We start from the raw sequence: 27,879 nt of genomic DNA, 5'->3' as shown, positions 1-27,879 counted from the left end.
TTAGCTAGACCTCTAGGCATTTATGACCCTGGTAAAGTGATGTTTTCTCAGTTGATCATCTTCATAGAACTTTGAATGGTTTTCTGAAATGAAACCTGATACTTAGTTTGTGTTAGTGTTTTTCATTTAGGTTTTCTCACTGTGTCCTTTTTCTCAGTCCATAAATATTTTAAGCCTCTATATTGAGATTGGAAGGTAAAGAATTTTTTTATTATCTGTTATGTGCCAGAGTTAATCACAAATACAATTTAGTTATGTCTTCATAGCACTGCAGTGGATGTTCCTAGTTCCTAATTAAGAAATAGAAAAACATAAGGATTTCTAGAATTGCCCCAAGATCTACAACTCAGGGCGGACCTAGATCTGCCTGATTCCAAGGTCTATGTTTTTACACTTTATGATAACAATTTCACTTCAGCCTACTATTATCCTCTATATGAATAAACAAGTCTCTTGAGTTCTTTCTTGTAATCTGCTTTACATCTTTCTGTTCATCCTTTACCTCCAAACTTTATTCATTTGTTTTCAGAGAACTCCCTTAACCCTGTCTTTCATTTCAACACAGTGTCACTTGGCCTCCTGTAATTCACTCGTGCATCACATTTTCTTAGCGCATGGCGAGCAGTAGATACCTGGGAAGTAGCCCTGGACCAAGAGAAGCTCCACAGCCTGGTGGATTTAGACAGACCAGAGTAGGTGCAGTGCAGTGTGCTGAGGACCTGGCAGTTAGATCCAGTGCTTCATTAGTCCTTATTGGAGCTTTCTTGCACCATGCTCCCCAAAAGACAAGTGCCTCTTAACAAAATTTTCTTTCACTTTGATAGCATTCCTCACTCCTGATTTTCTATTTCACTTTCATAAAATTTCTTTTGCTTCTTTCGTCCATGTCCTCATTTTAAATCTTTCCTATTGCACACTGGATATCTTTGCTTAGATATTATAGGGTTTTAGCAAAGGCCTGCTGCTTTCCTCAAGAAAATAGCATTAACCTAGTTATTCATATTAATATTTTGGAAGCATTGTGTTTCTCTCACACAAAAAAAAATGTGGTAAGTGTTGGAAAAAAAGTATCAAAAATGCATAAAAAGGATCACAGCCTGATAAAGTTGTCAGCCACTCTGACTGCCTAACTGTAGCAGTGTGTCCTTTTCCTCTTGTCTCAGTTGTGCCTTCCAGGTAACTGTAGCGTGTGTGTGTATGTGTGTGCACACAATGCATACATGTGTTTTATTTTTAGTTTTCATGCTATTATTTATGCAGTCTTGCTACCATAGGCTGGCTCCTAAGAGTGTTCACCATCTGCTTCTCTTTTCCTGTAGCTACAGTGCTTAGTCTAAGAGGTCACTTGGTGAATATTGGATGAGTGACTGTTATGCAGAAAATCCTGGCTTTTTCCCACTCCAAGGAAGTATTAACTTTCATTCAATAGGTATTGTGTCTACTGTTTATTTCTCACTAGCTTCTCTCATTTTTAAGTTATAGTGATGTAAAAATTATAACTGTGTCTGTTTTTAAAATTCTGATTTTCCTTACCTCAATATATGCGCTGAATTTTGTTTTTCCAAATTCTAATACCCAATATCTTAGAGTGTGACTATAAATGGATAAAGGTCTTTAATGAGGTTATTAAATTAAAATGAAAGCATTAAATGGAGGTTAATCCAATATAACTGGTGCACTGAGATTAGGACACAGATATAATACAGTGGAAAGAGCATTTGAGAATGGAGGGAAAGCCAATGAGAGAGGCCTCAGGAGGAACTGATCTTGCTGGCACCCTGATCTTGGGCTTCTTGACTGCAGAACTGTGAGAAAATATATTTCTGTCGTTTAAGCCACCTAATTTATAGTGTTTTGTTATGTAGCTTTAGCAGACTTAACACAGGTGAGTTCCTAGTTCCTAGGGGTTTTAACTCCTGTACTTGGTTACTTTATTCTTGGGGAAAGGGTGGACCTAGTGATCTAATAGATCCTCTCCTCCTGTCTTATATTTCTTTCACATGTTTGAAATTTGTTCTGAGAAAATAAGACCATCCTTATCATTTTATGCTAGAAAACATACATGATGAGCTACTCAACAGTGACTCCCCCATCCATGTCTTTTAAAATAATTCATCTTCATTTATTGTATTGATTTAGGCAGGGAATGAGTTGAGTATTTTTCATGCTGTCATTTTGATAGCTAGAGTACAGTAGGTTCCCATGGCTATGGCAAACTAGTGCCAACAACAGCTTTAAACTTGCTGAGAAGGTATTTACTGCAGTGAATTGTGTGCTATTTTACAGCCTTTCTGGAGGTTCCTACTGTAGAAAAAAATAACATTGAATCACTAAATTTGGTTTATTCAAATTTTCCTCATCCTGTTTCATACTGTCATGTTTTCAACCTTAAAATGTTTTTCTCTCAGCCAGGCGTGGTGGCTCATGCCTGTAATCCCAGCATACGGGAGGCTGAGGCAGGAGATCATTGTGAGTTTGAGACTAGCTTGGGCTACAGAGTGAGCTCAAGGCCAGCCTGAACTGCATAGTGAGACCCTGTCTCAAAAAAACAAAAAGCAAAACAAAAAAGCCAAAGTGTTTTTTCTCCTCCATCCTTAACCCCCAACCCTTGTCTAGTCTTATATCCAGCTCCTCTGTAGTGGTTGTTGTTGAAGTAGCAGAATTGAATTTGTTGAGTGTATTAGAGACTTTGTTGAAAAAGAACATTTGAATTTTACTTATCAGTTCAGATCTTTTTAATCATCCCAGATTACATAACAGTCTCAGACTGGTCAGAGACCTTGAGAAAGTTCATCTGATTGCCTTCTTGTATTGTTAGGTGGATGTGAGTCCATTTTAGAATCCAGAAAGAGAACCTACAATCCTTTTTTATGAACTAGCAATTTAATTTCAAGGTTTCCTCTTTACTCTTCATACTACAATTCTGAATTTATCTTGTTCTAGTTTATAGAGTTAAGCAAGCGGAGCTAGTTACCATCTTTAAGATCTCATTCATAGACTTATTAAATTGTCTTTTTACCTTCTGTTTTCTACATTGAGCTTTATTGGTTCTTCATCCATATGGGACTTGTGTAAAATATGTAATTATATATAAGACATCATAAAAATTGCCTAGGTCTTTGATGGTGAAGCCAGCAGTGGTTGAGCATTAGTCTTGCAAGAAAACAGTTCCTATACTCTATTCTGTAAATATACATCTTTATTATCTTAGTAGCCTGGTTAGTTTTCATTTGTTTTGCTAGTCAGAATACACAGCAATTAAGCAAAAGACAATTTTAATTTTCCACCAAAGGTGGTTAAAACAGATAAGTAGTGAACAATCTTTTGACCTAATATGCATTGATAGATTCAGAGAGATTAGAAATTTATCTTACTGACAAGAATTGTTTGTATGTACTTGTAGTTTTAGCATAACCTCTAATAGCCTGTTAGAAGTCATTTAATTTTTTTTGTATCATTCTGTGTATTTCTGAAACTAAGGAAGGAGGAGATCAAGGTTAGGTGATCTCTAAGTTGTCTTTCAAGCCCAGAAATTATGTATTCTCCTAATAATGATAATTAATAGATTATGACTGTTAGCGAGGAGTGTTTGTCCCCAATAAGATTAATTTGTTTGAAATATATTATGCATTACCTCCTGTGTTCCAGATACTGGCTAAGACAGTAACAAGTCAGACATCTTTCACACTTTCCATCTTATTAGGGGAAAAGGCAGAAAAATAAAAGGAGCTAAATATACTGGGGCTGTTGTAGAGATTACTTTAAGGCCTATCAGGGCACAGGGCTGCAGGATCCCTGGGGAATGGCCTGTGGTGAAAGGGCCTGATTGTGAGGCTGAAGTATAGTTCTGTGATATGAAGGCCCTGGGTACAATCCGCAGCACCACACAAAATAAATAAGGAGGGAGGGACCACCAAAGAAGGCCTGAGCAGTGCAGCTGCAGTACAGTGATGAGGCAGCAGCTTGACTGCTGTGGCTAGTTGTGGATGAGGAAGTAGAAAGAGTGGCTCCTCTTTTTCCCAAGGAACCAGAATACAAACAGAAAATAATGGAAGAGGAAACATTATAGGGGTTGGCTTTTTAAATGAGAGTAAAGAGCCAGTGTAAATGGTTATGGGGAAAGAGCGTTAGAGAGGAAATGTTTGTTCTAGAAGAAATGAAGATGTAATGAAGAACAAACCTAGGAACAGGGTAAGGAAACAGGGATAGGTGAACCGATAAACATGTGCTAACAAACAGCAAAATATTACAGTGCAAAATATTAGTTGTGACATCTAGAAAGTAAAATTCCTTGTATTTTTCTGCATGTTTCAAAATTTTATAATATTAAAATTATTTTGTAATATTTGGGGGAAGAACAGCATCGATTGAGAGTTTGGCCTTGAACTTGTTTAGTCCTTGATATGGCAGGAAATTACTCAAGGTTCTAGTTGATACATGTAATCCATATGCCTACCTGCCTGGCTTTTACCATCAGTGCTACATGCATGACTGATTGGGCAGCTTTTTATTAACTACATTAGTAAAAAGACCAATAAAAGTGCTTGGATCCTTTTGTACCACTAGTGGTACGAGTCACCCAGTGGGACAATCACGCATATACTACTGGTGGTTCAAGCTAGTGAAACAGGTTGAAGCCTTTCTTTTGTGGTAAAGTAAGAGTCACATATCTCCTGCTGAGACCAACAATCAGAACAAAAGCATTGAGAGTGAAAAATAAAATAATCACTTTGGCAAGTCAGAAGGGACTGAGCAGAACTGAGCTAAGGAGGAAATGGTGATGCTCAGGTTCACTGAAGTTGTTTTTTTCTGCCGTTTTCCCTTGTCATCAGGAAACTGTAGGGTAGCAGGAGCATTAATGGGCTGTAAAGTTTAAGAAAGGGAGACTAGGATGAGTAAATGAAATAAATGATTCCTTCCATTCCTTACCAACAGTCTTGTCTTCTGCATGGAGGATTCTTTGTGCTCTCTCATTATCTATTTGAATTACATAAGCTAAAAACCATGTTATAAATTTCAGTAGTGTCATTTATCTGATATTTTGTTGTCTTCCTTAGGTAAAAGAAGAACGTCCAGAAAAGATACCCGATTTAAAATTATTAGTGGAGCAGAAATTTTTGGCTTTACAGAGTAAGAATTCTGATGCAGACTTTCAAAAGAATGAAAAATTTGTACAGTTTAAACAACAGCTGAAAGAACTACAGAAGCAGTGTAAGTCGGCATGCTTCGCTTTGGTTTGGCTTTTCAAAATGAGAGAACTGACTTAATCTGAGAAAATTGATGCTATAGAGTTTGCTTACCTGCTTGGCTTGATCTTCAGTTGCTTTTTATTATTGTTGCAGCCCCTTATTTTGTCTAATTTTTTGGTTCCAATTACCTTCCATTTTTGAGAGCCAACAATTCCCATTAAGTGCTAACAAACTTCCCCAGCACCTAAGGAAAGTTACATGTTATGTCCCACTATTGGGGAGAGGACTTGGAAAAACAATAAACTTAAAAACTATTTTATTAAATTAACGGTGGCTTTTGTAGGTTTTAAAAATCTTACTGTGCCAACTTTTAAAAATAACTATTACTTTGATTCTAGTTTTAGTGTTTGAAGTAGTGTTAGTGGTTTTCTTAGCTGAATTTTTTCTTGTTTATTTGTTTTCTCAAATAGACACTAAAATCTCTTTGATAGTTTATCTTTGTGGTAGTATAAATTCTATGTAATTATTAAATTTGTTTCCTTCTTAATAAACTGTTGCATTTAGATTTTTTAATGAGCATAATCTTAATGAGAGTGAGGAAAATTACTGAGTGTACAAAAATATGTTTGTAGGCAAAATTTGCCAGAAGTAGTGTAGTGTATCTTTTCTGCACAATAAATATATCCTTTCTTTCCCCCATGATCCATATAGCAATGTTATATAAATTGATTTTATAGTAGCATATATTTAATTGTAGTATTTCTTTCATGATTGAAATTCTTTTACTCCTCAAAGAATTGAATAGTGAAGCAAATAACTTTTTACACTTATTTTCCCATTACCTTCATTTACATACATATGGAATAAGAATGTATGATATGAGACACAATTCATTTCATGCCCTTAATACATGCTTAGAGATTCATATTTTGAAATAGGCTTTCTTTTAAATATAAGCATTTTTTAAAACAATTGATGCTGAGACCTCAAAAAGTGACTGAGTAAGCTGCTTTACTTTTGTCTGTTTTACAAATAACTTGTTTCACAATTTGCAGTGTTTTGCAATCATTATGAGACTTTTGCTTTTACTGTAGATTTCAAAAGTAAGCATTTTGCCTGTTTAAGTTATGTTTTTGTTCTTTATTGAATATTATGGCTACCAAAATCTTTCTAATGTAATTGACATCATTCATTCAAATGGCTAATAATCCACAGAACAAATAATAATTTTCTAGTGGCTCTCTAATTTTTGCTATTGAATTTCAGTTTTGATGTTGGTCGAAATAGCCAAATATGTTTTATTGTACTACCTGGAGTCAGTATTCACATTGTGACAGACTTAGCATCCAATTGTTAGTCCTGTTTTTTAAGATAGTTTTAATACAGATTGAAAAATAAATATCCAACAATATAAAAATATAAATTTCTTCTGCTATTATTGTTCTTAGTTATTATTCTTTAAGAGAAATTATAAAGACTTTTAGGAAACATTTTCCTAAAATAATAAATGCTGGAATCATGATTATTGGTTTTTAAATTTTCTCTAAAATGAGAAAATTCCATCTTATTAGGGGAAAAGTATCTGAATATTACTGGGGCAGTTGTAGAGATTACTTACAGTGAGAGTAAGGAGGAGGAGGAAAGACGATATAAAGAGAAAAAGATTTCTCACATTGTTTGAATAGTTAAATCTAATGACAAAAGTAAATTTATATTGAAAGAAATGCTTCCTTATGTAAGGTTTCCCCTCATATTTTAACACTGGAATTAAAAGAACTTTCCCTTTAATATCCCCTAAAATATTCTTTTAAAAAATGGAAAAGGAAAATTCTTAAATTTTCAATGACAGAAGATATAAAATATTAATAGTCTTGTAAAATGCTCTTGTAAGATGTACATACCTTACATGCAGAGTGGACTTCTCCATGCAGTATGAGTGCTGTCAGCTAACTTGCACCATTTCCAGTAGAGTTGATTTCTTAGACTTAACTATGCTGCAAGGGTCCCAGTTAAGGTTGGACTCCTGCAGTGTTTATGGATCTAGATGATAGGTATACTGTGGCAAGCTGGTAAGGTAATGAATCTCTTTTGAGATGTGTTCTGGAGAGGAGTTCCAATAGTAATTTTTTGTTTTTAAAGATTGAAAAATATAAGCCTGGGAGAATAATTGCTTCCAGTTTCCTATTTTGGCAAAGTAAAGGCTGAAGTATTTCTACCAGTTCTTTCATGAAAATACCATGACATTCTCATCAACTTTATTATGGGAAAACATAAGTACATGGGATGAAATTTTACCCAACCAGGATGGGACTGAAGAAATGGCAGGAAGCTCTCTGGTGGGGAACCAAGGTGGTGCATCTAGTGGGTAGCTGTGGGCATTCAGTTGTGGCTTGCCTGCTGTAGCTCGGCAGCTTGTTTTTAGACTTTTTGGGCCCATGCTCAGTTTTTCTTTTTTCTTTCTTAGCAGTACTGGGGATTGAACCACTAATTTATATCCCCACCCTTTTTATTTGGGGAGAAAGTCTAGTTAAATTGCCCAGATAGGACTTGAACTTTTGATCCCCCTGCCTCAGTTTCCTGAGTTGCTGGGATTACAAGTTGTGCTATCCCACTCAGCCTCTTTTTATATTCTTAAAATTTTTTGAGTGTCCCCAGCAAGCTTTTGTTTATTGGGTATATCTGTTGATATTTATCATATTAAAAATCCAAGCTGAGGATTTTGGGGGCAGGGGCGAGACAGGGTCTTGCTCTGTAGTCTAGGCTGGCCTTGAAATCAGTGTGTAGCTTAGGCTGCTCTGGAACTCATGGCAGTCCTCCTGCCTCAGTCTCCCAAGTGCTGGTATTACAAGTATGCACCACTGAGGAAGTTTTTAAAAATACTAATTGATTAAAAATACTTGGTCATTGCATGTTAAATAGATCCGATGTGAAATATAACTACATTTAACAGTTACTGAGAAGAGTGGCATGGTTTTTATACCTTCATAGATCTCTTCAATTTCTGGCATCAAAGTCAGCCAGATCCCCATAGTTTCTTCTGCATTTGCCCCCTTGTAATACATTGTTTTGGCTAAAATAGACCAAAAAGATGTGGTCTTATACCTTGGTTGTTGCAGGACTTTGCACAGCAGTAGAAATGAGCCTTTGCACTGTGCTCTGTGTCCAGCCCTTCATTTTTCATTTTGTTTATTTTTCATTTTGAGACAGAATCTTGCTATTTTACCCAGACTGGGCTCAAATTTATGATCCTCCTGCCTCAGCCTCTCAGAGTGCTGAGATTCTAGGCTGTGCTACTATGCATGGCTGGGAATAATTTTTATATTTTTAAATTTTTGGTGGAAAAAAATTACATTTAGTGGCAAAAATTATATGAAAATCTAATTTTAGTCATTTTAGCACTCTGGAGGCTGGGGTAAGAGGATCACGATGAGTTCAAGGCCAGCTTAGGCTACATACAAGTTCAAGGCCAGCCTAGAAAAAAAAAAAAAAAGATAAAAATAAAGACCAATCAGTTTTCAGTCATTAGCTTTATCAGCTAAGCTCATTTGTGGACTTTATCTTTGAGGGTCTAGTGGAAAAGAAGCATAAACAAACCTAGAGAATATATGAGTAATCTTGGGCAACTTTAATTTTTTCCTGGAGTTGCAGTCTGATCCTTAAAAGTGTATTTTTCCTTGTCTCCTTCCCTGTCTTTATTTCTTCTGTTCTACCCCAGTGGCAGAGTGGAGTAGTTACGTCATCAACTGTGGCTCACAGAGCTTGTAATATGTACTATCCAACTCTACAGGAAACTTTCCTGATCTCAGATCTAAACATTGAGAAACAAGAATAGTTTCTTTAATTTCTTTTAATTTTAGATTTGTTTTTCCTAAATGCCATCCATTTGTCTCGAGTATTTCAGAATACATTGAGCTTCTATATTGTATGCATTGCTGCAGTTGATGCTCTGAAATGAATAAAATGCACTGTACTTGGAGAAGACAGTGTATACAGACATGAACTAATGTGAGAGCTGTTAATAACAAATATCAACTCAGTGCCAGATTTCACCCACTGTGCTCATTTCACCAGTCATCAGCAGGACTGTGGAGCATTGAATTCACAGAACAGTTCTGAGGCTGGCTGCAGCCCCACAGGAAGGAAGGACAATCCAGGGGTCTTGCGTGTACCGTCCCTGGAATACAAGCCTAACACATATTCTGTACTCGTTTAAAGATATTATTTCATTAGCGGTAATATATATTAGTTGCGCCTACTAGTTTTTAGTGCTTATGTCTTACAGTTATTACTACATATTAGATGGGCTTCTCTAAATAAATCATTATATCCATTCAATACCCAGTGGTCTACATATTAGAGAAAATTATGTTAGCCTCTGTTTGTTTCGCAGTTATTACCCAAAGTGGGGCAGCAGCTCGGCTGTTTGCTTTTGGCCTTTTCTGACCAAGTGATTTTGGGAGGTGGCTGTCACCAGATTCTGATGCCTATAGTTAACAAGGATTCCAGGTTTCCTTCAGTCCTGTTGCTGAGGAAGGGAGATGAGTCTTGGTGTAAACAACCTGAGCCCTTCCCCCTTCTGATAATACCCTGTGGCTGTCTTTCACTTCATAGTGAAGTAAAGCCATGGCTAGTTATTTATTTTATTTCTATCTGTTTAAATGTCTGTGTATGTTTCTTGGTATCTGTCTATTAGTTATTTACTTTTGCAGTACTGAGTCTTGAACCCAACCTCTTTAACCTGTAATTGCCTCATCAGACTTTCTTCCCACATACTCACTAAAGTCTCACCAAGTCACTGAATGGGCTAGGTTAGGCTCCATCTTGTGATCTTCTTGTCTCCTTGATCCAGAATGCTGAAATTACAGTCAAGCACTACCCGCCTGAATTCAGAAATAGCAAAAATAAACCTAGATAAGATTTCTGTGGTTTTGGCATTTGTGACATTTTCAGTTTGAAGGCCACAGATGTACATTGACACTTTCAGTGACAAAGAAGGCATATACTCTGAAGATGCAGAGCTTTGCATTTTCGCTTAGAAAACTATGAAATGTTGAGACGATTTTTCTTTGCTGGATTGATTTATCATCATTTTCATTTAAATAGGGAGTATTCCTGAAACTTCCACAATGATTTTTCTTAAGGATTAGAAATACGGGTGTCAGATGGTAACCCAGAGGCAGGGTCCATAATTGTTTTAGCTTTTAGATGGATACAAATAACAAATTATTCATACTTAGCTACTGAACTTAGTTCCAAAGTGTGGTGTTTGGTATTGTAACCTAGAGTGAGGAGGAACAGTGTGTGGTGACTGCACGACAGTGATCTTTGAAACTCTAGAACTATCCTGATGATAATGGATGTGTACATATATCACTTTGAAACTTGCTTTGGGGCCGCTTGTGATCATTCCTGTCCTCTGATCCCATGAGCCTTCCCCCAAGGGCCTCATGTGCTTACAGGCAGGGCTTTTGACAAAGGGGCCTGGCCGAAAAAGGTAGGTAGATCACTGATGTCCAAGATGGAGAGAATGCATTTTCTCCACATGAGAAAGCTTTGACCATTCAGGATGTAGTTTTTTTGTTTGTCTGTCTGTTTATTCTATCAGGATAACCGTTAACCATGTTGGGTTTCAGATGTGCTGTTGCTTGTCAATGGTTGAGTCATCCATCATATGCAATTGCATGGATTAACACCGATTGTTCATGTCCCCATCTGCTGATGGCAATTTGTATTGTTTCCAGTTTAGACTCTGCAAAATAACATTGCTGTGATCATTCTTGTTCTAGTGTGTATGTAGATGTAGACTCAGTTTCCCTGGGGAAAGCACATAGGGGTGAAATTTCTGGATCACATGGTTGGCATATGCGTAACTTAGAAATTGTTGAACTATTTTTGAAGTGTTCCTTTAAAGTGGAGTTTGAGATTTCTGTTTTTTACATTGAGGATTATTAAACCTTCCAGGTGATGCCCTCAGTGACCTATCTACCTTTTCTGGCCAGGCCCCTTTGTCACAAGCCCTGCCTGTAATCACATGAGGCCCTTAGGGGAACCTCCTGGATCTAAACCATGAGATTCCATCCCTGGCCCCCAGGACTCGTGTGCACATTTTACAGAATACATTCAGTCTGCCTCTTCAGTTTTGACAAAGCTTTGCAGCATTGCTAAAAAGTCCGCATCTAATGTATTTTCTGACTCTTAATCTAGACTTATAGCTGTGAGCCTGTCCCAGAAGTTTTAGTCCTTGTTGGCAGGCTACCACTTTGAAATTGCATGGCAGAAGGTCATGTGGTGAGGAAAAGGTGCTTACTTGATGGTGTCTGAGAAACAGAGACAGAAACAACTAGCGGGGAAGGGAGACATGCCCTTTCAGGCCTGCCTCCAGTGACCTGCCTCTTTTGGACAGGCCCTGTCCCCTACCAGCCCTGCCTGTGAGCCCAGGAGGTAATTTGGGGATATCTCAGATTGAAATCATCACTATGAAGAAAGACCTAAGAGGTTGTTGAGCAGATATTAAAAAAAATACTTCACAGAATCAGGCTTTCCTTGTTTATGACTAGGCTTTGTGTCTAACATTACCTTAAGAGTTGCAGAGCATTTGGGGATTCAGCTAGTATTGTATCTAATATAGTGAGCACAGTCTTCAGGAAAGATGACTAGAGGAACCAACTGTATATTATCCCGTCCAGACAGAGAAATTTGGGTTGAGGTGTTGTCTTGGCCCTCATATATTTTAATAGTAGAGTGTGTGCTTAGCATGCACAAGCCCCTGAGCTCAATCCACAGCACCACCACCAAAAACAAACAAACAAACCAAGAAGATGGTATATGGGTGCCAGTTTGCCGAAAGGGCAATATTAGGGCCTCAACCTAACCTTGGGACTGAGCTGAACAGGCATTTTTCCATATTATAGCCTGAGCCAGGTAATTCAAGCTTTAACTAGTTACTGTACGTATATACTTCCCCATCAGACTGAGATTAAATTATACCCATTTTCACAGGGGAGTGGATATACTTAAAAAGTGAAAAAGCATGATGCCCTAAGAATTAACTAAGCCCTAAATGAGTGGAACTTGAGCTGGTATCAGTACTAAGTACCCATTCTTTCTTTAAACTTCAGGGAGTTGCACCTTGGATCCACACTCCTGGTAACACCTGCTGCTTAATCAGATGACTTGGCATAAAAGAGCATCTATGTCTGTGACTCTCCGATTTAACGCTACTCTTCCAAAACTTGAGATGAGCTTTGCTTTCCTCTCTCGGTTGGTCTGCTCATGTGTATAGTTTTGATCTTCTCTTATTGTGCTCTTTTATGTCTTGCCATGGTTCACATATTTTGTAACTCACAGGACTGGCGTATGCTCCTGGTACTGATGATCTGTGGACAGTGATCCTTAATGGATTGGTGTTGTGTCAGTCAGAGAGAGTGAGCTCCAAGTGGTGGTTGCGCATGGTACAAACTGAGTGGGGTTCCCCAAAGGATCAACAAACCTTGCTTGCAGCTGGAGACTTCTCCTCTAGAGGTACTCTCGTACAGTTGTCTGCATTCAGCTATAAGCAGTTTCAGTGGCGTCAAGGAGTCACCATGTTGCAGGGAGCAGTTTGTTAGCTGGGAAGCACCATGAGAAGGCAGGAGGTTGGTGGTCTGTCCATTCAGTTGTGTGGGAAAGCAGAGGTTGCATTTTCTCCCATTCCGAGTTTGAGCTCTAGGAAAACTGTTTTTCTTACAAATCTTAAAGTCATTCTTTGGAAGTAATGCTTCACAAGCAACCCTAAGGAACAGATGCCAGTGACTGAGAGGTGACTTTCTTCATTACATAGTAAATCCCCCACTTACAAATGAATTCACTCTAGAAGCACATTTGTAAATTGGATTTGTTCATGTCCAACAAAATGAGTCTTACACAGTACACTTGTGAAAGTTCACAACTTGAATATTTGTAAGCCAAGGACTTACTGTAATACTCAAGTCTCTACCCAGTGAAGAGCTGAAGTCGTGTTTCCATCACATGCCAAGTCTGAAGGAGCATGTCATTAGACTGTACTTGAGTAGAATTCTCCCCACTCGCTAACCTTTCTCACTGTGCAGTTTCTCCTAAAAACTGAAGCTTACCCTGCCTCTGGAGAGTCACAGCTTTGTAGTAATGCCCAGTGGTCTTCTTGTTTGTGGCAAATACATTTTGTTCCATTTGACTCCTGTGCTTGGTGTACTTTGCTGATTCATTCTCCAATGGGAGGAGGGACCCCTTTGTATCCAGTGACACCACTAGAATCCCTAAGGATGCACTTCCATTTGCTAGGGCTGTGTGAGGATAGCAAAAACAGGAGGCCAGGTGCCTGTGCTGATCCTGGCAGAGACTGTGACTGAGCCTGGTTGTAGATCCTGCCATAGTGAAGTCTTCACCGAGATTGTACCCCAGCCTTCCCAGAGCCTGGCTGAGCTTCCGTGGGTCCCAGTTCTCAAAAGCTGTGAGAAAACAAAGCTTTGTGGTTGTGTCTGCTGTGTTTAGGGTTCAGTTTTCACATAACTGGGGGTCAGCGATGCAGTCTTGCAGGCCTGAAATTCTGCCCCTGTTCTTGTCCCTCCCTCCCCTCTTTTCTCAGATTGTCTCTTGCCATGCTGGTCGCAATTCCAGCCTCTTCCTCAACTGGAAACAGTTGTGACTTTGAATTCCCAGCTGAGATTTCTCCCTGCTGCACTGTTCGCATTTGCCATCAACTCCAAGCATCACTGTCACCTCAGGGAGGCCTTTCCAAATGCTTCCATGCTGTGACCTCAGCCTTCTCTTACGGCACCTTATTTATTGTATTTCAGCACGGGCCTCCTTTTCTACTACATTCTTTTGTGATTTGTCCTTCTCCTCTTCCAAGATGGCTATAATTAAATTTAGTAAAAAAAGATTTAGTTATCAAGGGACAAATGAGTCAGCAACAAGTTTAAACAACTGTGAACTCTGGGTATTTCTCCCACTGTGACTTCCTTTATGAGTCTGATGCAATCCATGCTCAGAGAAAGCCAGTATCTAGAGTAGGAAGACAAAATCATAAGTGTCCTGAAGCTCATGAATATTATACCTCGTAAGATAATTAGCTCATCAGATAGCTATTCCTAAAGTTGAGTTGATTTAATTTTTGTAATTATTAGATATAATAGTATTGTCAGGCAGTTATTATATAGTGGTAGAACCTTAACGATATGTATGTTAGTCTTTTTGAAAGATTTTAATCTAATTTTGGCACTTTATTATGTTGTATATTATGCAGAATAAGTAGACATGATTTAATCATTAATCATGATATTCAAACGTCAGATAAATTTATCAGGATAATAATTATAACAACTTTAAAAAGGAGTTGTAATTGAATATTATTATATATGTATGTCAGCAGTTATACAGTGGAAAAACTAGTTCATGCATATGGAAATTCAGAGCCATTGATAAGGAAATGCATTATTTGTGAACAGCATTTGAAATCAAGCTGTATAGTTTTGCACATTGAAATAATAATACTAATGACTTGCTACTTTCAGTTTTTTTTAGTGGCGAAGAGTTGAGACAAGGTCTCCCTACATAGTTCAAGCTGGCCTTGAACTCACTTCGTAGCCCAGGCTGATCTTGAACTCGTAGGGATCTTCCTGCCTTACTGTCCAAATGCTGGGATTATAGGTCTGTTCCACCATGCCCAACCTGCTGCTTCAATTTCATTTTGAGATTTTGGAAGTATTAATGTGGTACAATAAAGATGCATGATATTGGCAGGAAAAGAAAAACCTGACTTAGATAGTAATGAATGAACTGTATCTCCTCTGGCAACTCAGTTTTTGTCTCTAGATTTCATGGCCTCTCATCTTGAAGGCTCCCTTCTATGGGATAATAGATGGTAACGTGTCTATCATTAATACACACTTCCTCTCTTCTCTGCCTGGTATATTTTCTTTAGAATTACGTATCTAGGACTCCCTAAAGAGAAATGTTCTAAAATAACAAGAGCAAAATTTGTTCAGTATCCTTTACAACGTGATTAATATATTAACCATAATATGACAGCAGAAGGACAGTTAAGAGAAATATGCTACATCAATAATGTGAAATAATTTGCATTTAAAAATGATATAGGTTAGTTTTAATAATCTGAGAAAATAAATACATATGGTGGAATCTTGGTTCACAAACTTAGTTCTTTCCATGATTCTGGTTGCAAACCAAATTGGATGAGAACTAAATCAGATTTCCCTGTAAGTCAACATTGAACCTATTGATTTGGTTTTTGTTCAGTTCAGTTTGTGACCAGAATTGTGGAAAGAATTAAGTTCATAAACCAAGATATCTTTGCTATTAAGAGTTTTAAAAAGCAGGATAGAAAGTCAAATGTTTAGTATGCATGGGGTTAGGTTAAATTTGCCGACATATAAAGTAGATTTCATCCAAATTAAACTTGCAGCTTTTCAAAAGACAAAGTATTAAGTAAATGAATAAGTAAACTACAGACTGGGAAAAAATATTCATAATACATTTATCTGGTAAATGATATAGTTTATCCAAACTATATAAAGAACTACAATTAGTAATAAAAAGATAACCCTTCCAATTTAAAAATTAGGAAGAATTTTAATAGTCATATCACAAAAGGTGATACACAAGTTACTAAATTCATATGAAAAAATTGTGCTGGGTTTGGTAATGCACATCTGTAATCCTAGCACTCTAGGGGCTGAGTCAGGAGACTAGCCAAGAGTTTTAGTCTGGCCTTGGCTACCTAGTGAGTTCAAGACTCTGTCTCATAAAAAACAAAGAGAAAAGGTAAACATACTTTAAAAAATACATTCATAAACAGAATATGATGGTGCTTGCCTATGATCCCATAAACTGATGGAGGAGGACATCACAAGGTCAAAACCTCTGGGCTACATAGTGATACCTTGTCTCAAAAAAATAAAAACTAACATCAGAACAAACCAGATCATATTTATAAATGAACACTGCTAAGTAGTAGCATTGTGCTTCTTCCCCAATCTCATCTCTACCCTGTATTTTTTTAGAAATTGTATATTTGTGCTTTTCTAGCTTTCTGTGAATCTATATAATTTTATAATCAGAAAAGCAAAATCTCGGGGACTGGGGATTTAGCTCAGCGGCATAAGTGCCTGCCTTGCAAGCAGGCAGTCGTGAGTTCAATCTCTGGTACCGATAAAAAGGAAAAAGACAAAAAAAAAAAAAAAAAAAAAAAAAAAGAAAAGCAAAATCTCTAAATTCATTCAGAAAAAACTACTAGTAGAAAAGCTACTAGCAGCGTAATCATTATTACTTCATTTCTATTATGATAGCCATCCTTACTGGAGTAAGATAAAATCTCAGTATTTTAATTTGCATTGCTGTAATGGCTAGAGATGTTGAACATTTCTTCATGTATTTGTTGGCCATTTGTAGGAATTCTGAGAAGTGTCTGTTCATTTCAGTTGCCCGTTTTTCCATTGGGTCTTTTATTTGGGGTAATCTAATTTATTTTGAGTTCCTTATATATTCAAGATATTAGTCCTCTGTCTGAGGAATAACAGGCACATTTTTCCACATTCTTTAAGTTGTCTCTTCATTCTGTTGGTTGTTTCCTTTCTTGTGCAGAAGGTTTTTATTTTCATATGATCCCATTTGTTGATTTCCTTGTCTATCAAGGTTCTGTTCTAAAGTTCCTTGCCTGTGCCTAGTTCAAGAGTTTTCCCTATTTTATCTTCCAGAAGATTGTTTTTGTTTTAACATTCAGGTCTTTGATTCATTTTGATTTTAATGTAGTACACAGAGATATGGGTCAGTGAATTCAATCTTCTGCTTGTGGTTAGCCAGTTTTATCAGCACCATGTATTGGTCCCTTTGTCAAAGATCAGAGAGCTGAGTGTGTCTGGGGTTGTTTCTGCATCCTCTCTATTCTGTTCCATTGATCTACGAATCTGTTTTATTTGAGTATCAGGCTGTTTTTATCACTATAGCTCTATGATGTTAGTTGAAACCTGGGATTGTGAGGCTTTCTGGTTTGCCCTTGTTATCTAGGACTGTTTTTGCTACTCTGGGTCTCTTCTGGTTACATATCAATTTTAGGATTCTTTTTTAGTTTTGTGAGGAATATTTTGATTGGGATTTGTGGTGGATTACAAACTAGTGGTCAATTTAAACACTAACTGACCTGAATAAGCATAGTGCTGAGTGTAGATAGCCCACCTGAGGAAAGCTGCCAGTATAAAAAGAAGACCTGGAGAGGAAGCATAGCATTGTGAATTCTCCTAAGTGTTACTGTTGTTTGGAGCTGTTGATTCTCCTGGAGGTACTGGAGGGGAATTTATGTGCTGTTGAGTCTCCAGGAGAAGCTTGTTGTCAAGCTGGCTTCGTGCTATGAACTAGGTTGTTCTCATTGTTGGAGGAGCTCAGGACCTTGTTGCAGGATGACTGTGGTACTTTGTGGGTTAACTCTGGGCCTTAATTTGAGCATTTCTTTCTGTCTGTGGTGCAGAACTCTCAACCTGATCCTTCATTCCACAGGCACAGACTTTCTAGCTTCCACTTCTGACCGTTGGGTCCTCCCAGCACAGATCCATAAAACAGACTTGAATGAGTCATGGTTATGGGCTGTAGGCCTCCAATGGGACTTATGGTGGGCATTGTCATGGGCTCTAGGTCTTCAGCTGGACTCACACAGGATATTGCTATGGGATTCTGGATTCCTCAGCTGGATTTCTTGAGTCTTAGTGTGTGGACAGATTTCCTGCACTTCTTGTACTTAACTCTTGGGTTACAAGAGTACTAGTACAAACTAGTACTATAAATCATGTGTCCTGTATGTAATATTTTACTTGTAATCCCTGCCTATAGCAGGATTGTATTAAGTCTATATATCAATTCTGGAAGTATGACCATTTTGAAAATACTGTTTCTGCCTATTCAGGAACAGGGAATATCTTTCTATTTTCTGATACCTTCTTCAATCTCCTTTTTCCGCGCATTGTAGTTTTCATTGTAGAAATCTTTCACTTCCTAAATGAAATTAGATTAGGTTTTACTTCCTAAGTATTTAATTTGTCTTGATGCTGTTGTAAATGATCATGTTTTCCTAATGTCTTTCTCATTATTCATGTAGAAGAATGTTGTATCCCAAAAATGAGACCCTGAGATGTTGTCCAAAAAACAGGGCAAGACATTTTTTAAAGGAAAAAGGAGTGCTTTATTTAAGCTGGCACCAGCAACACAGTGCAGTTGGAGTTTGCAAAGCTGTGTAACTGGGTTAAAATTTTGACAGACCTTTATAGAAAGAACAATCACAAAGTAAATGCTGGGTGGCATAACAGGAATAGGGAAGACCTTTGTTCGCCCTTGCTTGAGAGCAGAGAAGTTTCACAGTTGGTGGTCAGCCATTTCCTTCTTTACAAGAATTTACAGCCCTTTGTGTACTAATTTCAGGATCAACTGTCTTTCTTTTTTTTTTTGGTCTTTTTCCTTTTTATCAGTACCGGGGATCAAACTCACGACTGCCTGCTTGCAAGGCAGGCGTTTATGCTGCTGAGCTAAACGTCCAGCCCCTGGATCAACTCTCTTTCACAAAAGGGGGACAAAGGTCGAGAGGAATATAGGTAACTCAAGGTCTACTGATTCCTGGAATAATTGTGCCTCACAAGGGGAACAAAGGTTAACCCAGCAAACAGGTTACCAGGGTGACACAGCGCATGCAGAACGGTATGGCAGTGCTTTTTAGTATAACATTGCCCACTGATTTTCGTTAGTGAGCCAAATCATTGGTTCGTGGGGATTTCAGACAGTGGTACCTGCTCATAGCCTTGTGGTCCTTAAGATCATTAATTTAACAGTTTGAACTCGGCCTTTAACATAACTTATCAATTTGTTTCTAATACAAGGCCCAATAGGAAGATTAACAAAGGTCCTGTGCCTGATGTTATTAAAGCTGTTAATCAAAGAGAGAAAGAAAACCAACATTCAAACCAGCTCTGTTCTGCCTGCCTGGCTTGTTCTTGCAATCGCTTTTTGAGGTTAGCCATGTTTTGCCTGATGACTCCAGAATGATTGGCATATAGACAGCAGTTTTCCCCTAAAGCCAGACAGAGACTTCCTCATTTTAGGAATAGGAGATCTAGTCCCATTGGTTTTGTAAAACCATCTCAGCTAGGGAACTCACGGAATCTTCCAGCTTGGCGACAGAGTCCCTGAGTGTGGCTAGATCCTGATCGATTAGAGCACTTAAGTGCCTGTAAATTTAGTCTCAGATTACTAGGCTGGACACTCCTATACCCATTGATCCTGCCAACCCAATGTCTACAAAAGTATTTTATTTCTAAGGACTGTGAACACCTTTAGGTATGATAATCTCTAGATACTCCAATATCAGCAGTTGGAGTCCTGAGAACCCCGGTGTAGAGGCCTTCCCACCGTGGTTTGAGAGATTCTCGGTGATATCTTCTGATGACGACTGTAGGGTGTTCATCCTTGGAATGGGCTGCAGGAGGAGGATGTTGTTGTTGAAATAACTGGGGGATGGAAGTCAGAACTGGCTGAAGAGCCTGGAGGGACTTAATGAGACCTTGGTTAGCTAGATCAGTCAGTTTTTCTTTTTTCAGAAGTCTTAGGGATGAGGGGAGAGGGTCTCCCATACAAAGCCTCGAAAGGGGAAATACCAGCAACATGGCATCACACATGCAAGAGGGCAAAAGGAAGGTGACTCACCCAGTTTTCACCAGTTTCCAAGGCCATCTTAGTTATTACCATTTTTAAGGTCTGGTGTATCCTTTCTACTTGTCCTGAACTTTGAGGCCGGTAAGCACAATGGAGTTTCCAATCGATCTGCAAAGCTTGGGTTAATTTTTGAGTTACCTGGGCTATAAAAGCCGAGTCATTGTGTGATCCCATGCATAACGAGAGGCCAAATCGGGGACACTGCTATTAGGGCTGACTCAGACTTAGTAGGTAAAGCTTCGACCCATCCAGTGAAAATATCTATCATTACTAATAAATACTTATTCCCTTGAAGTTCAGGCTTTCCCATTTCTGTGAAATGTATTTTCCAATGTTCTCCAGGCATGGAGCCACGGTAGTGAGTGGTTTCTATTTGTTGCAGTCGCTTTGGGTTCACTAATTGACAGTGAGGGCATCTAGGCTCACAGACTGGGTAAACTTTGATATTAGCTCCCAGGGATACTAGGCTTTGCTCGAAGTTGAGCTGCCATATGCAAGTCTTTTCAAGTGTAAATGAGCTCTGATAGAGTAGGTGGGATCAGCTGTAATATCGGAGCTATCTCAATCCCCACTGATTTTGTGGCTACCTTTCAGGTGGTGGCATCTGCCAGATTGTTCCTCGTATAACAGGATCATCTCCCACCTGATGGGCTTTACAGTGGATGATACCCACTTTCCACAGCATTCAAATGATATCCAACAAATGTAAAATTTGGGGAGCATCTTTTGGCCCTCAGAAGTCAATAAACACCATTTTTGATAAATGGCCCCATGAACATGGGCAGTAGCAAATGCATACTCTGACAACTTGAGGGCCTCAGTGAGGGCAATGAGTTCAGCCCGTTGGGCTGATGTTCCCGGCTCCAGGATTTGTTCCCATAGAATCTGACAATCTATGATAACGGCAGCTCCCACGACCCTCTTACCTTGATAGATGTAACTGCTTCCATCAGAGAAATACAAAGGAACTCTGAATAGTAGCTCATCTGTGAAGTCTGGTCCTCAATACAGTCATAGAGGGGCAAGGAGGGGTTATCATGAGGCAGCAGAGTAGCAAGGTTTAATGCCGATGTCCCCTTGAAACTGATGGTAGTCGGATCCAGAAGAATGCCTGATAATGCATGACTCAGGAGTTGGGCAGCCTTCGGTCTGTCAGAGCCTTGATGAGAGTCTCCAGCGAATGGGAGGGGACAATTAAGAGTTTCTGTCCAAAAGTCAGTTTCTGAGCCTCCTTTACCAGGAGGGCCACTGAGGAAATCACCTGCAGACAAGGTGGCCATCTGGCTGCCACATAATCAAGTCTCTTGGAAAGATAGGCAACAGGCCTCTGCCAGTGTCCCAAACTCTGGGTCAGTACTCCTTTTGCAATCCCTTGCTTCTCATCGACATAGAGGGAAAAAGGTTTTAGCAGATCTGGTGGTGCCAGGGCACAAGCCTCAGTTAAGGCCAGTTTCAGCTGTTTAAAAGCCTGGTCTTGAGAGCTGGCCACTATAGAGGATCCTGAGTGGCTCCCCTTAATGAGTCATAAAGAGGCTAAACTATTTTAGCAGAATTAATAATCCAAAGCTGGCAATATCCTACAGTTCCTAGAAATTCTTGCACTTGCTTTTTAGTCACAGAGACTGGAATCTGTTGGATGACTTGCACCCACTGGGAGGAAAGAGTCTATTTTCCTTAATGGATTTGGTAGCCTAAGTAGGTCACATACTTTTGGCATAGTTGGGCCTTTTTTGCAGAGACTTCATAGCTCACCTCATCTAAAGGCCTCAGAAGATCTTGGGACAGTCCTTTCATCAGTGCTCCTTCTCTTAGCAATAAGCACATTGATTTTTATCTAGGGGCGGATGAGACTTTCTATCGGGCTGGGTGACTTTGTTGCCTTCTGGTCTTTAGGGTCCTCCTGGTTGTCAAATATCTTTTAAGCAATCTCTAATAACTGACTGAGGGGCATTCCCTCAAATCCCTCAAACTTTTACAATTTTCACTTAATATCAGGGGCTGACTGGGTTACAAAGGCAATATTAATGGCCCTTGCATTTTCAGGTGCTACTGGATCTATGGTGGATAAATGCAATAGGCCTTTTGCAATCTTTCCAGAAACTCCCGAGGGAGACTCATTAACCAGTAGTCTCACCTCTGCTACCTTGGGCAAATTGGTGGATTTTCTGAGGCATGCTTAAGGGTTTCTGAGAACAACTGGCGATACTGATTGAGAACCTCTTTACCTCTGGTTGTCCAATTGGGGTGGGACAAAGAGAAAACACGATTTTGGCATTTGGGATCAGAGGTCAGGTTTCATCTGAATCACACACTTTTTTCATCCCAGGGTGTGAATGCTCGCTTGCTCTCTCCTGCTATAAACAGAACCTGTGAAATCTGCTGGCAGTCATCCCAAATGGGATGATCAGTAAAAAGGATAGATCCCAGAAAAGAAATGAGGCCTTGGGAATCCTTAGAAAACGAGTGGGTTCTGCTGTTTCCAATAATTTTAGGATTTCAATCTATTTGTTCAGCTTTTGAATTGGAACTTGTTTGTTCAGCTTTAAAATTAGAATCGCTAGTCAGCACTAATTTCCACTTTTGTAATAAATCTCCTCCCCACAAGTTAACTGGAATAGGTGCCAAATAAGGTAAAAAGAAACCCTCTTGTTGGTCAGGTCCCTCATAAGGCAAAGGTGAGGTACTCTGTAACAAAATCAGCTGTACCAGGTAGCCTCCCTGTTCAAAAACCCAGATATCCACAGCACATGCAAGAACTTGTATTTTATCTCTACAATCACCAATCACACTAGGCACAATAGTTATCCCTTTTAAATTTAGGTTGGCTTTTTCCAGCACAAGACCAACTGTTCTTCAGGGGGGGATCCCAAATTCCTGTCCCTGAAAGCATTTTCTCATGCGGATTGGGACCCATTCTATTTTTATGAGCCTGCTCTGAGACAAGAGTTTTTAGCTTTACATCAAAATGCAGGAATTGAGCAGGAGACAGGAACGTTTGCGCCAAATGTTTGATATCATAAGGTGTCAATTGATATATATCCAAAACATTTTGCAGTAAAGGTTTACTAATCCAATTCTATCAAATTCTGAACATATGTGTTTCTTTCTCTCTTTTTAAAAGCCTGTTATTTGTAGGTGCTACACTCCAAAGCAAACAAAATTCATATCCTCTCAAGCTTTCTACTACTTACAATATACCCTCAAATTGAGCTTTTCCTCTTTCACATTCTGGCGCAGCCAGACATTTTTTACTTTAAGACAAAACTGCTTTCTTTTGTCCCTCTTTTTTTTTTTTTACTTATTTCCAGTCAATTACCTTCTCTCTTGCTTTTCAGACAACATTAAAACCTTCAACAAAATCCTTGAAGTGACTTTCTTTCAGTAGTCTAAAACATATTCAATCATTTCATGTCTTTTCACCACCTTAAAATGCTATACTTTAGAAACTGTAACTTTCTTAACTGGCTCAATTACAGTATGACCTGATTTCACTTGGTAGAGTGATTTTTAAACCTCATTTTTGAAACCCATAAATACACACACACACACACACACACACATACACACACACACACATTCACATTTTAACCAGAGAGAAGAATACTTTTTAAAAGGCATGCCAAGGTTGCAAGTAACCATTTGAGGACTGAAATATTAAACAAGGCGCCACAAAAGATAAGACCAACATTAAAGACACAAACAAAGGTTTTTCTGTCCATGGTTCGGTGAGCTAAAGGGAAATAGTTTTCATTATGAACCTTGAGTCCAATAAGCCACATGGATCCTGCAACAGAAATGGGCAACGAAGCATAAATTAGTAAAAAATTCAGCAAGTTCAAATGGGCAAAACCCCCCAAAGTTAGTAACAGATTCAACAGATTCAAATGATCAGATGGCTCCAAAGTACAGAAACACTGAACATAAAGACAAATGGGCAAAATCCCCAAATTATAAATGGGCAAAAAGCCCCAGAAGGCATCACATTCCGGTGCAGAAGGAGCACTAGGCTCATCTGCAGTTATAAATGTGCGCACCCAAATTACAAACAGGCAAAAAGGCCCAAATACTTACAGATGTTTAAGCCAATTGATTGGTGAAAAATGATTTAAGAAGGGGTTCCCCCAGTAATCCCGGATGAGCCCCCAAATGTTGTACCCCAGAAATGAGACCCCCTGAGATGTTGTCCAAAAAACAGGGCAAGACTTTTTTTTAAAGGAAAAAGGAGTGCTTTATTTAAGCTGGCACCAGCAACACAGTGCAGTTGGAGTTTGCAAAGCTGTGTAACTGGGTTAAAATTTTGACAGACTTTTATAGAAAGAACAATCACAAAGTAAATGCTGGGTGGCATAACAGAAATAAGAAAGACCTTTGTTCGCCCTTGCTTGAGAGCAGAGAAGTTTCACAGTTGGTGGTCAGCCATTTCCTACTTTACAAGAATTTACAGCCCTTTGTGTACTAATTTCAGGATCATCTGTCTTTCACAAAAGGGGGACAAAGGTCGAGAGGAATATAGGTAACTCAAGGTCTACTGATTCCTGGAACAATTGTGCCTCACAAGGGGAACAAAGGTTAACCCAGCAAACAGGTTACCAGGGTGACACAGCGCATCCAGAACAGTATGGTGGCGCTTTTTAGTATAACAAGGAACACTATTGACTCCCTCTTGCCTTTTAACACAGAATCTTACTGTGTAGTTCAGGGTGACCTTGAACTCAGTATAGCCCAGACTGGCCTCAAACTTGTGACTATTCTTCCTCAGCCTCCAAAGTGCTACCTGGCCTACACAATTGATTTTTCTGTGTTGACTTTTTTGTCCTGTTACATTGCTGATTTTGCTGTTATTACCATAATTCTGGAAGTCTTCTGGTGGATATTTTTGGACCTTCTTTGTGGAGCAAAATGTCATCTACAAAATAATGGTAATTTGACTTCTTCCTTTCTATATGTGCTATTTTCTTTCTTTCTTTCTCCTCTTGTCTGATTGCTGTAATGTTTTAAGTACTGTAATGAATAGCAGTGGTGATAGTGGTCATCCTTGTCTTGTTCCTGATTTTTCAAGGGATAGCTTTCAGTTTTTCCCCACTTACTATAATGTTGGCTGTAGGTTTGCAATAAATGGATTGAGATAAGATCCTTTGCAATATCAGATTGAGATAAGATCCTTCTTCTGTTTCTGTGATCAGCATTGTTGATTGTGTTGAACCATCCTTGTATTTGTAGGATAATACTTACTCATGCCCTCGGAACTTTTTAGGATATGTGCTGTTCTGTTTCCCAGTATCTTATTTTGGCCTTTCTATATTGATGTTCATTAAAAAGACTGACTTGTAGTCTTTTGTGGTTGAATCATTCTCTAGCTTTGGAATTAAGGTAATCTAATTTCAAGAATGATTTTGGTAGTACTCCTTCCCTTTCAGTTTCATTAAAGAGTTTGAGGAGTACCAATATATGATCATTCTTGAAGTTCGTGTAGAGTTCAGTGGTAAAGCCATCAGGACCTGTGCTTGTCTGATTTGGTATGATTTTTACTACTGCTTTGATCTCATTGCCTGTATTGGATTATTCAGGGTTTGTAAGTCTTCTTTGTTGTCTTTTGGTAATTCATATGTATCTAGGAATCTATTCATTTCTTCTGAATTCTCTAGTTTATTATAGTCCAAATTGTTGGAGTCTTTGCTAATAAAATTCTACAGTTTGACAGTATCTGTTTTGATTTCACCTTTTTCATTTCTAATTGTATTGATTTGAATCTTTTGTTAGTGAGATTGGCTAAAGATTTGTCTATTTTGTTTATTCATTAAAAGAACCAGCTTTTTGATTCATTGGTTCTTTGTGTTGTTCTTTATTCCCAGTTTCATTAATTTCTGCCCAGATTTTTATAACTTTTTTTTTTTTTTTTTTTTTTTCGTTTTGGGGAGTTTGTTGTTTGTTGCTTGTTTTTTGTTTATACCGAGGATTGAACTCATGACCTCCTAATTGCCAGACAGGCACTATGCTGCTGAGCTATATCCCTGGCCCACTAACTTTCTTTGTAGTGCTATGTTTTCCTGGAATCATTGAATCTAGGAGTTAATTTCATCTATGAACCATCAGTTATTCAGTTTCCATAATTTGTGGTTTCTTTTGCCATTGATTTCTAGTTTCATTGCTCTGTGATCTGATGATATGCATTGTATAATTTTGACTCGTGTTTATTTAAACATTGTTTATTAGTTAATATGTGGCCTATTTGGAGAAAATTTCATGTGCTACTGAAGAATATGTATTCTGTTGTTGAGTAGAGTACTATAGATACCTACTAAGCCAATTCTGGTGTTTCTTTGTTGAGGTGTTTTTCTGTTTTGTTTTGTTGAATTAAACTCATGACCTTGTACTTTCCAGGAAGATACTGTGCTGCTGAGCTGTATCCCCCAGCCCTACTTTGTTGAAATTTTGACTAGTTGATTTGTCTTTTTTTTATATTGATGGCCCTCACTATAATTGTTTTGATGTTTATTAGATTATGTCCAGTAGTGTTTGTTTTATGTAGTTGAGTGTGCTGGTATTTGATATGTATATGTTTATAATTGTTCTCTCTTCCAGTTGAAGTGTTCACTTAATCAATATGTAGTGCCCTTTGTCTCTTCTGATCATTTTTGGCTTGTAGTTTACTTTGTTTGAAAATATGATTGCTATCTCTGCTTTTTTTTAGGTTTCCTGTTGCATGACATATTGTTTTCCATTCTGTGGTTTTTAGTCTATGAATTTCTTTTTAAGTTAAATGTGTTTCTTGTATACAGCATACTTTTTGTTGGATTATATTTCTTGACCTATTTTGTCAATCTTTGTCCTTTAGCTGGGGAACTGAGACCATTCACGTTGAGAGTTATTAATGAAAGATACTGATTTATTCATGTCAATGCATTGTTTTCCTCTTACTGATACCCTTTCTCTCCTTTCTGTCTAACTGCTAACTGTGCCTGCATATTTGTTCTATCAGATCTTTTGGCATTGTTGGTTTCATTGTCTCTTTCTAGGACATCCTTAAGAATGGAGATAGTTTTGCAGGATATATCATTCTGAGTTAGAAGTTGTTTTAGTGAAGTTGAAAATTAGCTATTTACACTTCACTCCAAGTTCTTATGTCCTTTAAGATTTGTGTTAAGAGGTCTCCTCTAATTCTAATTAGTTTATCTTTATAAATGATTCAGCACTCTTTTCTGACAACTTTTAAGATTCTGTTTTTCTACTGGACTTCTGGGATTTTGACTATGATGTTTATGGAGAGAGTCTTTACTGATTGTGGCTGCTGGGGTTTGGTGTGCTTCATTTATTGTATGTTAAATTCTTTTCCCATATTTGGAAAGTTTTCTGCTATTTCTATAAACAGGTTTTTAAATGAAATTTTTACTGTCTTTTAGTTTCTTACTAATTGTAGTTAATCTTAGATTAGTTTTAATGGGTCATCTAGTTACTGTTATGTCCATTTTTCATATTCTTTTGTTTTTAAGTTCTCTCTGAGTAACTGGTCTCCAACAGCAGCCCTGTCTTCTAGTTCTGACACTGTCCTCACACTGGTTATTTCTGTTGTCCATATTTTCAGTAGAAGTTTTCATCTACTGAATTTGTTTTATATCTATTCATGAACTCTAATTCTTTGTCAGCCTGGTCATTTATGTTTTGTATAATTTTGTTTAACTCAGCTAGCTTTTGATTAATGTCTTCTATAAACTTGCAGGTTGTTTTCTTTATTAAGTATATTGTCTGTTTTGTTATATGTTCCATAAGTTCGCTGAGCACTTTATTAACCTGATTGATTTTACTGTTTTTTTGTTTTATCTCCTCTGTTATCTTTTTGAATAAATTGGCTCTGTAGCTCTCCTCCCCCTGCCCCATGCCACATGGATCAGCTTTGGGGCATTTGGGAAATTCTGGAGGTATTGTATTGCCTTGTCTTCTCATGTTTCTATTTGTTTTCTGTGCT

The 27,879-nt window shown here is 38.2% G+C and overlaps 1 protein-coding gene across 3 annotated transcripts in view; it reads left to right on the top strand.

The window, feature by feature from the left end:
* Nsmce2 (NSE2 (MMS21) homolog, SMC5-SMC6 complex SUMO ligase) overlaps positions 1-27,879 on the top strand; it is a 281,922-nt gene that overhangs the window by 86,556 nt on the left and 167,487 nt on the right. For all 3 annotated transcript variants that reach the window (XR_010041224.1, XR_010041223.1, XM_003467355.5), the window contains exon 4: positions 5,058-5,211. Coding sequence is in view for 1 of the 3 variants with exons in the window: in XM_003467355.5 (XP_003467403.2) it covers positions 5,058-5,211 (154 nt within the window). In the remaining 2 variants the exon portion in view is untranslated. The remainder of the gene's footprint in view (positions 1-5,057; positions 5,212-27,879) is intronic.

The sequence above is a fragment of the Cavia porcellus genome, unplaced genomic scaffold (genome assembly GCF_034190915.1).
Source record: "Cavia porcellus strain 051 isolate PalLab524CR breed Dunkin Hartley unplaced genomic scaffold, mCavPor4.1 scaffold_19, whole genome shotgun sequence".
Taxonomy (NCBI): domain Eukaryota; kingdom Metazoa; phylum Chordata; class Mammalia; order Rodentia; family Caviidae; genus Cavia; species Cavia porcellus.
Note: the sequence above shows the minus strand (reverse complement) of the source record. Positions and strands in the feature narration are given on the sequence as shown.